Here is a 12,881-nt window from a genome sequence, read left to right as displayed (position 1 = left end):
TCACTCCTCATTAAAGTAGTGCAGCTGGTGTCCAAAGGAACCAGGCACCAGGAGTGAGCTGTGAACAAAATGTTCAGTTTGATGTATTCAGTGCGTTCAGCTCTGTCTTATTGGGATCTTTTAGATGCTTTACTCCAAATATCTCAATATCAAATATCTGTGCTGTGTTTTACAGCCAGCAAGATGTGTTTCTGTTTGTGTAGGTTTTGAGCCGGTGCAGCCGGTATGATATGAGCAACTCCTAGAATTCTAAGGTGTGCACTGAGATTAGTTTGTCTGTCGTGTTTAATCCGTAGGAATTGCTGGAACATGTTGTGTTTTTGTTTCCTCTTATTTCTGCAAGAGAACAGGAGCTTTACATCTCAGTCTTACAGTGCTTTGCTATACAGTGGTCCAGATATGCTGCTGTTATGAGCTCTAGCTGCTGAAAAAACAAAACACTCTCCTGCACTCAAAGGCTTTCTTTGAAGGTTCCTAATTCTGCTAAAACAGAGTCATAAGGAGTTTCAGGCCTTTTAGGTAGCTCGGGCACATTTTGTAGAAAGTTTAGAAAATGGGCTGAAACTTCTAACTTGAAAAAATTTCTAACTAGAAACTTCTAAAACATTTACCCAAGTTAAACTGACCCAATTGTGTAAGTGTTTTGGTTTTTTTGTTTTGCTTTTAAGAAGCCTTAGCAGAATACATACACAACTATGTACAAAATCCCTCCAACTCTACCGTTGTCCCATAATAGCATGATTCAAAAGTGCCTAGAGATGGCTTCCTGGGGGAGGAGAAAAGTCTGTGATTTTTGGATGAGCATCATCCTGTGAAAACATAAATGATTTAAAGGAAGCAGCGACTGATGTTGAAACTTCAGACGTGTTTTGGTGTGACTTCAGAGAAATATATGAAGGCAGAGAGAGCACCTGCTGACTGCTGTGCCTAGTTTGCTAGCCTCATGAGAGATGCTGTGTGGTTCTCAGCAGTGTTGAGTTTACCTAAGTAGAAGATGTTGTTACTCTTCTGCTCCTTGCCCTCTGTGTTCTGCTGGCCAAGCTGCTTAGCCATGCTCACGTGTCTACTGCTGCACAGCCTTTGTGTTAATCTTCCCCTCGTTAGTAAGGTGAGAGATCATTTAGTTGGTAATGCTAATGAAGTTTGTTCATTCTCAAGGTCCTTGCTTCTGACATGATAGAGACTTCACTTTCTTGGCTCTAGCTAGATATAATGTAAAGGGGAATGGCAGAACAGTCAAAAGCACTACAGTAATGATTTCAGCACTGTAACTTGTCGTATGATCATGATTTTCCTGGCAATTTCAGTAGGCCAGCCAGAAGTCACTTAAAATGGATGAAACGGGGTTAGTGAAGGGTCCTTGATGTCAAGAGAGACTTGCAGGTCCCCCCTTAAGGTCTGCAGCTCAAAATGTTTTCCTGTGATTGTTGATACAGGGAGCTGTGGTAGACTGATACTTAGCTCCTGCTCTACCAGCTGTTTTGTGGTTGAGGTAACAAGCCAGAAAGCTAAGAGTTGACTTGCTAAAGAATAACTGGTCTTCTAAAACGCGTTTAGACTCGTCTAAATGTTGACAATTGATTTCTGTACTAATTGGAAGACACAGAGACTTAAATTTAATACCATGCATGGGACAGAAGTGACATAATACAAGAAAAAGCTTTCTTGCTTCCTCAAGCAATGTATATTGAGGTATATACATATGTATCGATGTATATTTCACCTTTGAGTGAAACTGAGGTTTTTTTTTTTTTAAGGTGAAGGAATCTCCTATTGTAGTTAAAATATCTTGCAATATCTCACATATCATACAGATCTAAGCTATGATATCGTGAGATAGTATTACTGATTGCTCTTGTTTGTTTAAAATATAATTGTTGCCTTTAAAGACAACTTGAAACTTAGAAGTTTTGTCAAGTGTAAAAGTCTTAATGTAAAATTTCAAAGGCTAAGCAGGCAGCCTTTGAAAGTGACATTCAAAGTTGAAGCAAAGATTACTGAATGAGAGTCTCTGGTTTGTATTATGCAAGAGATTCAAATGAATTCTTATACTGATCCCTGATTAAAATGATTGCTGATTAAAATTTTTTGAAACTGTGACTCCACCAAGGCCTAACTCTAGTTTCTCTACACTGAGATGCTCTCCAAATATTCACTGAGTCTGGTGTATAGTCTCAAACCCCTGGGATTTTTTCAGACTTGTGTTTTAAAGGAAGTCTCAGTTAAAGCTTTGCTGAAGAGCAAAAACAATGCAAATGGCCTGAAGAACAGTTTGTGGGGAACACCTTGGAATGTAAAATGAGTTAGAGGGATTATAGCTGAAATGCTTATAATTATGAATGGGACAGTAAAAACCGAACAGTCCCAAGAGGAATGAGGGCTATGCAGTAGAAGAATAAGCAGTGCAGTTTTTGTTTCACTGTGTTATTAATACCTATGCCGTTAACTAACTTCTACGAAAAGGTGGATTGTAGAAGTACTAACTAATGGGATATATAAGGAGTCAAATTCCAGTGAAAAAGATATGGTGACAATATAATCCTAATTGTGCAGATATAAAGTGATTTGCTAGAATAAAGTAACAAACAATTTGCCCTTTTTCATCCTAGGGGGGACCTGCATTGTTTTGGTGTTTTTTGTTTTACCTTCTACTATGCTTATAATTTCTTTAAGCATATCTAATGTGCTATTATCAAAGGTTTCAAACTGTTAGGCCAACCACTAGTGATACATCAGCTGCTTCCAGGAGTATATGAATTTCATTTGAATGTCTCCTGTGCATGGGAAGGGTTCAACACTTATGTGAGAAGCACCTCTATTGCTAGAAATGGTCTCAGAGCAAGTTATATTTGGGAACTTCCTTATCAAGATATTTCCAGAAGCCAGCAAAAATTCCAGCTAAGCTAACAGGCCATGCAGCTTACGGAAATGCCGTTCCTTCCCATAAATCTAATTCTAATAATCTTTAAAAAAAAAAGGGGTGGTGGCAGTAAGATAGTGCTCAAAACTTATAGTTTACACATTTAATATGTGAAAGAATAAATGTTGAAGTATTTAATTACTCCAAACTACAGAATATTTCTGGTACTAGATTGATAATTTGTTCAGCTCTATTGCCTTAGTAGAGTTAGTTTAATCATATACCTCTTGGAGCTGAGACATCCAAGTGAAATCTGATGTTAATTGCTGTGTTGATGTGTGCACGATACTGATGCTGACCATGCTTACTGTGCTTTTAAATTCATAATGTTTTTAATTATATCTCTTGTAAAGAATTTATGTTATTCAGTTTCTTCACTGTTCTCTCTTGTTTGTATTAGGTTTTATTGGCTGGTTAACTTAAATTCAGCAGTTGTCTTTGTCAGCATTTCTTATATCCAGCAATCTGTGGCCAGGAACCTTGGTTTTCTTATCCCATTTGTATCTGTGCTTATGGCTATGATCACAATTCACATGGTGCGTGGTGAAATGATTTACAAACCCAAAACAGGTAAGAAGAAATGACTTCATAGGAAATGTCTTTAAAGATTATTTTCACGAAAGAGATCAACTTGCTTGTCTAAACAAGTGTTTTTCCCCAACATAACTGGTTTTGTTGGTGATGCTTGGGATTTTAACTCTCTGGGGCATCTGTGTAAGACGGAACATCTCCTGTGGAGCTAGACCTGTAGATTTTGGATAGGCTGAAAAATTGAAAGCAGCCTTTGGTAAGCTTACAAATATCCTCTATCGTGTTCCTAGGTCAAAGCACTTGCCTGTGCGGGAAGAGGTACTATATGTGTGCTTGCTGGAGGACTTTACTGTAGCACGCTTGGCTCAAAGTATGCCCAATGAGTTTAGATGAATTGAAGCAGAGTTTGGACCTATGCTAAGGCACCAAGCACACTTCTGTTTTCTCCTTTGTGTGCTTCAGACCTTGGCCTGAGCTTGCACCTGAGCAACCAAGCAATGTGGTTGGTAAGCAAGATAGGAATTAAACCGAATTGCCAATGTAGATAAGCTAGTAGCAAAGCTGTTCTATAATATCCTTTATCTCGCAGAATGTCTGCTGCATATTTTTAGTTCGGAGTGCTTGCCAATACCACATCAAGCATTTGTACATAACTGAAAATAATTAGAAATTCTGAATAGCTCTAAATAGCGTTTGGCTGGGCGGACTATGGAGATATCTTAAAATACAAGTTCTTACACTTTTGGAATCTCACCAGTTAGTACCTTACTTAGCTCTTCAAAATCTTCTCATGACAATTACCTCTCTGTTGACCACGCGCAGAAATGTAGGTGGAGCCTAGGTGATCTGCATAAGACTATAAGTGCCCAAACCTTGCTAATCTTTTCCCAGTAGACTCCAGAAGTTGAAAGCAATTTTTCTGTTATTTTGTTATTTTTATTATAAATGTAACCTGAAACCTGAAAAATATATTAGCACTGAGGAAATTAATGCCTAAGCCAGATGCCTGGGAATATCCTAGTGATCGAGTCAAAACAAACAGAACTAAAGAAGTACATCCCCTCCATGCAGCCCCAAAAACATCACATTAACGTCTGACTGAGGTCTGCAAAGACTGGCATCAGATCAGCTAGCTCTTTATATCAAGAATGGTGGTTGACTGCACTACAGATGTTAAAAGCTAATCGAGAGCCTGGAAATGTTCTTCCATATTCACCCCTGAGCTGGACCGCTTTGTATGGGCTAAATCTGTAGTGTTTTATCATCTAACTAGTTTAATTAAGCTAAAGTAAGTAGGCATAATCTGCGCATTTATGATAATATTGGCCATTCCATAAAACTAGCAGAGTATTTGTTTGTATCATTAAGTGTTTTTCCTATGAGTGTTGTTTGATATTTTTAGCATATGTTTTCCAAGTCTTTGCAGAATGCAAGTCTCTAGGCTAATATCTGCAAAGTTTTTCATCTCCTTAGTCAAAATAAATGATAATGTACTTTGTACATTCCAATGAGATGGCTAAATTGGAAATTCTTCAGAACTGTAATTCAAATCCATCGCTGACCTTAAATTATTTTTATATATGATACCTTTTTATTTTAGGGTAACTTTTCAAATGTGGAACATGCATTCAATTATGCTTAGCTGTCAAGCATGGATTTCATTTGCATTTCTTCCCACTGCTATAATTTTGGGGACTGGCAGGTGACCAAAGATGAGGAAAAATTTGTATCTACCATCTAGGGTGCAATGTAGGCTTTTTTTTATTGTAATTAAATAGCATAGATATTCATGATTAGATCAAGGTCAAAGCAGCAGAACATTAGAGCCAAGGACTGCAGTATAAAGGAAAGGAAAAATTGCTTTCAGAAAAGTTGTAGATTTCTATCTAGATAGATGTTTTTAAGAAAATGTTAAAAATAAAAATGTAGAATATATGACGTTGATCTATACAATGTGTCCCAATATAAATATTTATGTTTTCTAAATATATCTCTTAATAACTGATCAGATTTGCAATCTGAAGAATCCATCACGATGGAGTTGTGTGGGTTTTGTTTATTAATTTGCTTTTTAAAAAGGCGTGAGGTCTTTATTCTAACTATATCATTGGCAAAATCCTCTTGTTATCAATTAGGTCTATGTATCACCCAAGATGTTTCTAAAACAACAATTTCAGGCAGCTTTTATTTCCTAGTTTACTAGAGCTTAGACTCTGCTTGGGATTTCATGCGGAGTAACACAACTAAATGATGTATTTGCCTGTTTTGCCTAGTGCAAAACGACATTTTTATAGGTAATGGGTGGAGATTATATTAAGGTGGGTATCGGCTGATCCTTTAGGAAAGGCATGGAAATGTTAGGATGTTTTTATTATTTTAGTCTTTCTTTTAATGAGAATAAGCAAAAAGAGTCTGTCCTATATCTTACATTCCAAAGAAAAGATGATGGCCATGGCTATACTCAAGGAAAAGGTCAGATAAACCAGAAAGCATCCATGTCGTCACTTTCAGCTATTCAGTGGCTTGATCCTAACGTATTCTGAGCAACTCCTGAAGAATTGATTTCAACACTGTGTGTTTTCCAAACCCCTGCAGAGTGGTAATAACACCACATAACTGCTGTTAATTCCTTTCTCATGAAAGTCCAGACTCTCCTACAGGAAAAAGCAAGAAATTATCACTTCTGATTTAAAACATGACTATAGCTCTTCCTGTGAGCTGAGTTGATACTGACTTGAGTTTTCTTCCAAGTTTTTTTTTTTTTCAACTTTTGAAAATAACTCATCTTTCGCAAGAAAGCCCCAAGTTGTACTTTTTTTTTTTCTGATTAATTTTTTAGTGAAGTCACTCTGGAAGTCTGCAAGCTTTTCTTTTTAGCCTTCATATTTGGTCTTAAAATATTCTAGACCTTAAACTTAAACATCACTTGTGGTATATGGTAGGAATGATCACTTGGTGCAGTCATAATGAACACTTAAAGCTGTACCCAATCTCTATGTACAATGCTGCATATGTAATATTTGAGATTATTCAGCAATGCCAACAGTCTACAGGTCAATGTTAAATAGTCAGTGGAGAATTTTAAATGGTAGTTATCTAACAAAATTCTCTTTCTTAGTTCTCTGTCTACAGTAAATACTTGCAATAGGTGCACAATTCTTGAAAATACTTTCCGTATCAGAGATAGTAGAGAGACAAAGTTCCCCTCTACTGTCTTCTCGGTTCACCTTACCTTTTGGACGGTGTCTGTTTACAAAACCCTCTATTATTGCAGTTCCTCAACCCTTCAGAAAAGCAGAGAAGTGATGTAACCCCTATTTTCAAGGTTGGACAGCAAACCAAAGATAAATGAATAGGCATCTCCAAGCCCTAAGCCTGTTTTTTCCATCCTCACTTTATTTTTTGTTTCATCTGATTCTGAGAACCGAGTTAGCAATTCCAGAACCCAGTAACCAGTAGGCAAGTTTTAATATGCCAAAAACCACATTGAAAACTTCCCAAGTGGTGCGCTGTGAGAGATGAGAAGTCCTAAGATAATAGTTCTGGCTTTGAGACTGAGCCATGAAAATTCTCTAATGCAGCAGCCCTCTTCTGAGCCTGCTTTCCTTCTCACCTCACTACTACCCTTCCTTACCTGGACTTCAATAGAACTGGAAGATTTCACTACTGTCCTGAATTGAAAACTATCATTCAGTGATCAAAAAGCAAAGGAAAATAATACCTTACCTGCTCAACTACAACAACAAATTCTCACGGTTAAATAACTGGTAGCAAAAGGTACCTCTTTCTGTCAAAGTTCAGCTGGATTGCTTTTGTAACAATTAGGTTGTGTACTAGTTGGCCTCCAAAAAATTGGTTTTGAGCAAATGTAGCCTGTTATGTTCTTTTTGGGGAGGGAGAAGGAAATAAGGGTAATCATGTCAGGTTGTGGTTTTCCCTCCTAAAAGAATGTGTCTTGGCTTGTTAATTTTGGCAGCAAGTAAAAATGTACCAATGCCTAATGTCTCTGATTGTTTACAGACAGTTCCCTGCTGATGACTTTTGGGGTCATTGCTAGTGCACTGAAAACATGCTGTGTCCGCTATCGCTACTTTAGTGGAGGTGTGACAAACTGGTTAGATCATGCCAAGGAAAACTATGGTGGTCAGTACAGTGAAACTCAGGTGGAAAGCACAAAATCACTTGCCAGGCTCTTTCCATTGTTTGCTTTCCAAATTCTATATAGAACGTGTATTATGCAGGTGAGTACACAGCTTCTAAATGAAAATCTTGGAAAAAGATTGTGATATGTTTACTACTACATTTCTAGGCATGGTTTTTAACAGTTGCTTTACCAGCAGCGCAACCTGGCTGAATGGTTGTAATTGCCTGAGAATATACCCTGTGGTCTCGTCTCGTCTTGACTAAACCAATTTTACTTATTTGATTGGTGAAGGAACTTGAGTGACTGCTTGCTACTCATTTCTCTGAATCCTTACTAGTTGAGAAATGTAGTGCCAGGTAGTTCTGTGCTCCTCAAACTGGTGTGTCACACTTACTGGCTCAGCATTCTTTTGAAAAAAAATATGATTTTCCAATTTCTTAAATGGTTACTCACTTGTAGGGAGAGGTAGAAAATCTCTTTGCTGTTTTAGTTGCTTAACCCTGTCAAATCAATAGAAGGAATATGTGGCTGGTGTACCTACACCAGAAATGGGTGGTTTTCCATTTGTAGAAAGAAGTAGTCCTTTCATAGCCTCTCTATCAGACTATGCAGTTCTTTCTGCTTCTGAGTTTGTATATGTTATATAAACGTAAATGGAATCTTGTCAGCCTAAGTAGCTTTTTGACACTTCAGAATCATTTCTGACTGGATGATCCTGGTTGAGCAGGAGTTTCAGGTAGCTTACCCGTTGGCAACTGGCATAACAAAAAATTATGAGCTAGCCTGGGAATTTATTTTTACTTATTGGTGTTAAAATGAGCGCAGAACCTGCTTAAGGAAATTCTTACAAATAGGTAGCTTAAGTATGTTTCTTTATTAACATTCCTCTTGACATCCTTCTGCGTTTCCATCTCTGGCTCATTTTTTCCTCCTTCCGCCCCCCCACCCCCTCCCCATATGTAGCTGATGCTAGAAATTTTTAACAGATGGAAATGAAAAATCAGCCAGGTTCTATTAATCAGAGTTGCAATATTCAGGTATATATTCAGAAGAGAGAAAAGTATTTGTGTTTTTTATTCCTTCAGTAGAAGCTTTGGTAAGTCTAAAGTTGTTTTTTTTAAGAGTAGGTAATAGATAGATACATCCCCATATCTATCTATATATATATATGTAAGTAAATATATATAATTTAACTTTTTTAGGATTCATAGTATTTTCTCCATATTAAGTTAACAGGTTTCAGTGCCTGTGATTGATGTTAATGATAACTTAATTCCTATTAATAAGTCAGTTCTGATTTGCAATAGGCAATGGAAACTAGGAACCAGCAAAATTGGCTTAGTTCTGATCTTTCATAGTTCAGTCACCATTTATTCACCCTTTTGCAATTTATATCCTCATTTGGAGGTGAAATATAGGTGAAAGCATCTGTATTAAGAGCTAGAATTCTGAGTAATTCTTAAGGGCTGAATGGATTTTTGATGAACAGGGTTAACTATAACCCTCGATGAGTAACCTTTGAGTTAGGTCTCTAACTGTATTTTAGTGCTTTTGGACGACTAAAAAGCAGTAAAACTCTACCTGGATTTAGCATTGCCAGTCATATTGAAGAGCTGTGTGGGGTAGTGCAGGAATCCAGAGCTCTCTAAAAGCATAACATTCATGTACAAAAATAAGACTTAAGAAAACAATTCTACATCTAACTCTGTCATGACTGTTTTTTTGTGAATTGCTTAAGCTGCCTTTCTCTTCCTGTCAGTCTGTAAAATGGAGTGGACTGTAAGTTTGTTGCATATGAAATTGCAGTGCTTAATTTATCAAAAGTTTCTCCCTTCCCCTCCACCCCCCCCCCCCAAAAAAAAAACAAAAAAAAAACAGAAAAACCTGTTGGTGGAAGCCAGTGTGATGAGGGCTTTTTTTATTTGTTTGTTTTTAAATAAATAAATTTAATAGGTTTTTTTTAAGTTCATCACAGAAAGAGGAGGAATTGCTTGCTCTTGGTGAAAGACTGTCTTATAAATCTACTTTAATTTCATACCCAAATGACTGCTATTGATGGGTTGCTTGTCTTCTGATTACTGATTTTTCTTCTGCTTTCTATATCCAGAAGTACAATTAAGTCCTTTATAAGGCTGTCAGTCACATCTAAGCTGATTGTAAGACTGTGGCCAAATCTTCATTCCATGTAGCTTTTAGAGTTATGTGCTGGCAAGGGTGTTTTAAAAATTACTCCGATCTAGAGCACACTATCAGAAATTCAAAATAACTCTGCATCTTGCTATTGTAAAATGAAAAGGGAGTTCTGTTCTATCTGTAAAGAAATATAAGTGACTAAAGTATTAGGCAGAACTATTTAGTATGTTGACTCATAGCACTAAGTAGGGATAGTCAACTAAACTAGTGCAAGCTACTAGATTGTTGCTTAGATTTGTTAAATTGAGGAGCAAAGAAGTAGAAGGAAAATTTTAAATCTTGGCAAAGAACGAGAATGTAACAATCCAAAACGCTTTTATAATGAATAGCCGTTTTCTTTAGGACAGTTGGTATTTGGTTTACTGTGGCTTCTTCAGAAGGAAAGCAGAATGAAAACTTGGAGAATTTTCCAAATACAGTAGAATTTAATGCATTAAATGTAACTGGAAAACTAATGAAATGCATCTTTCCGTAATACAGATTCCTTCAGGGTATTATCTCCAGACCATGAATTCCAACTTGAATTTCAGTGGATTTGTCTTGCCAATTGCAGCAATGAATGTGATAAGCATTGTACCATTATTAATTCTTGTGCCTATTTTGGAATGCGTTAACTCATGTCTCTTTAGTTCCAAAGAAAGTAGGCATTCTCCAACAATTTACATTGGTAAGTATAAAATACATGTATTTACACAGTTTTAATGTGTATTCTGTTTTTGAAAAAGAAACTTGTGTAGGATCACCTATCATCTATTTAATTACTCCAAACTATAAAAATGAAGATAAACTTGTTTTGAGATGATTCTCAGAGATGTATACAATTCAGAGATACTGCAGGAAAGGCAGTCCTGAAGTACTAGATTAGATGCCAAGAAAAAAATGCCCAACACTTATTTAGGGAATTTATTGAGCCTCTTCTGTCCAATAGAAGATGCTGATAAATGCTCATAAATAACTAGGAGGAATCCTGAAAAATTAGTGAGGAAAACTTGTGCTAACCATTTAGATTTGAGACTTATGCTGACTTGGTTATCTTCTGGTTGTTTCTTTATCCACTAACTTTTTCAAAGTTCATCTACTTTGGAAATCTCTTTTTAAGATGAGAGAGTCTTCCAGTTAGTTGTTCTCTGACACTAGAGAAATGTTCTGTTGTTCTAAATAATGGTTTTGGATTTAAATGCTTAGGTTATAAATAGAGGCCCCTTCCCCCCCTTATTCATATACTGTAATTACATCTATATTAGGAGTGCAGCTTATAAGAGGATTACTGTATTATCACTAGTGTAGTTTCTTTCAGACTCTGCAGTTGCAACCCACATGAAATAAAAGTATGTGGTCCAATTCTATCTGCAATAGGTGTTTCTAGAACTGACAAGCAAAAGAAAACACGTAGACAACTACGGAACGCAAACAGATCTCTTTCACAGGACTGCTAATCTCAGTGAGCAAGCTGAACACTTCACAAGTAGATTACTTGGAGAGGTACAGGTTTCTTCTCTAGTATTAGATTTTTAAATTGAATATCTAATATAAAATTAACAAACACCTGAACAATTGTCTTATTTATTAAAATCCTAAAGTGAAAAATGCCTTAACGTGTGTTCACTTACATAAAATGAAGCCAAGAGGGATCTCCAAAACTGATGTATTATCTCTTTCTCACAGAAGTGGTACAAACAAGTCTTCTCTGTCATGAGTTTGAACGTTTTCGTCACTAAGCACGTGATTTCAGACTTTAAGATCGGGGCTTATCTCACAAATGCATAGCCTAGAAGCAGTGATGGGTTTAGCAGAGACTGGGCTTCACGAAGTTAGAGGTCCTCCATTGGCATCACTTTTTTTTTTTTTTTCCCCCCCTCCCAACCCTCTCCCCCGCAATCTTCCAAACCTCTTATGTCCTGGGATCTAGTGTGTTTCTCTGCAATCCTCTTCTGATACCAGCTACATGTAGTAACACCAGAAAAGTATCTTCTGTTCTATATTCATTTAAAACTACTTCCTTTCACAGATATTCCCATTAGAAAAGTGAACTACTTCTCCTATATGTTGTATCACCCAGCCTGCATTACAAACCTCTGACAAAATATTTATAAATGGCTATTTTTCTCTGTGTGCTACTATTAATTCAGTGCCCCATGGCAAGCAGTGAGTACTGACACACGCACAGAGGTATTAATCTGATTAAATTAGTCTAATTAAGAGTGTTATTGGGTTTTATACAAACCAGATGCATGTAACGCAGCAGGTTGCAATTACCCTAGTTTTTAAAATAACATCTGCATTAAAATACAAAAAGCACATTCAGATAATAGTTTTCCTTAAAACCACAGAAATTTCAAGTTAGTATTAAGGTTCTATCCTGTTATGTTGAACAGCAATGGAATATATACAGTGGTTCATTCTTAATAGCTTCATTTATGAAAATAGTCTCCTGTTAGGGATGATAAATTACCTGAAGCACAAAAATGCCTGTGAGTAGAGACGATGGCTTTAGATATACAAGTATATGACTGCACCTGCAAATATGGTAGACCTCTAAGTACCAATATTTTTGCCAGTAGTTAATTAGGTTCACAATTATTTTCAGGAACAAAATTGAAGGTATAAATAGGCTGCTGGTGTTAAGCCAGCCTCTAGCTATATTTTAATGCCAGTCTTGTAAGAGGAAAAAATTTAAATCATTTTCTGCTAATTTTCAGTGTATTAAGAATATCAGTTTTCAAAGACAAACCATATAGACAATGTCGAACTAGAATATCTGTGCTCACTCTGTAGTAAGGATTTACAAGAAAACCCCAAGCTATATTACTTCCTCTATAATTGTTGGGTCTTTTGTAAACTAGTTATGATGTAAAATATATGAAACTCTTAAAATGAGTTTTAATTGTGTCCCAAATATATTGTCTGGACCACTTTACCAAAAAAGTAAACATTTGTTAAATTTAAAGAGGGTTTTTTTTCCAGTTTCATACTTGTTTATGCTGCTTGATTTGGTCAAAAATACAGAAGATTCAGAAGAGGGTTGCTTGTTTGTGCTGACTGGATAGTGGTCCCTCAGTTGCAATGAGGTTGCTTAGAAAATACCATGAGAAA

General features: G+C 36.5%; 1 protein-coding gene across 1 annotated transcript in view; it reads left to right on the top strand.

The window, feature by feature from the left end:
- SLC15A5 (solute carrier family 15 member 5) overlaps positions 1 to 12,881 on the top strand; it is a 37,822-nt gene that overhangs the window by 6,884 nt on the left and 18,057 nt on the right. Inside the window, exons 3-5 of the mRNA XM_009671942.2 lie at positions 3,321 to 3,490; positions 7,472 to 7,692; positions 10,269 to 10,455. Coding sequence (XP_009670237.1) covers positions 3,321 to 3,490; positions 7,472 to 7,692; positions 10,269 to 10,455 — 578 coding nt within the window. The remainder of the gene's footprint in view (positions 1 to 3,320; positions 3,491 to 7,471; positions 7,693 to 10,268; positions 10,456 to 12,881) is intronic.

This window comes from Struthio camelus, chromosome 1 (assembly GCF_040807025.1).
Source record: "Struthio camelus isolate bStrCam1 chromosome 1, bStrCam1.hap1, whole genome shotgun sequence".
Taxonomy (NCBI): domain Eukaryota; kingdom Metazoa; phylum Chordata; class Aves; order Struthioniformes; family Struthionidae; genus Struthio; species Struthio camelus.
The sequence above is the reverse complement of the archived record's forward strand: the minus strand, read 5'-3'. Positions and strand labels throughout refer to the sequence as shown.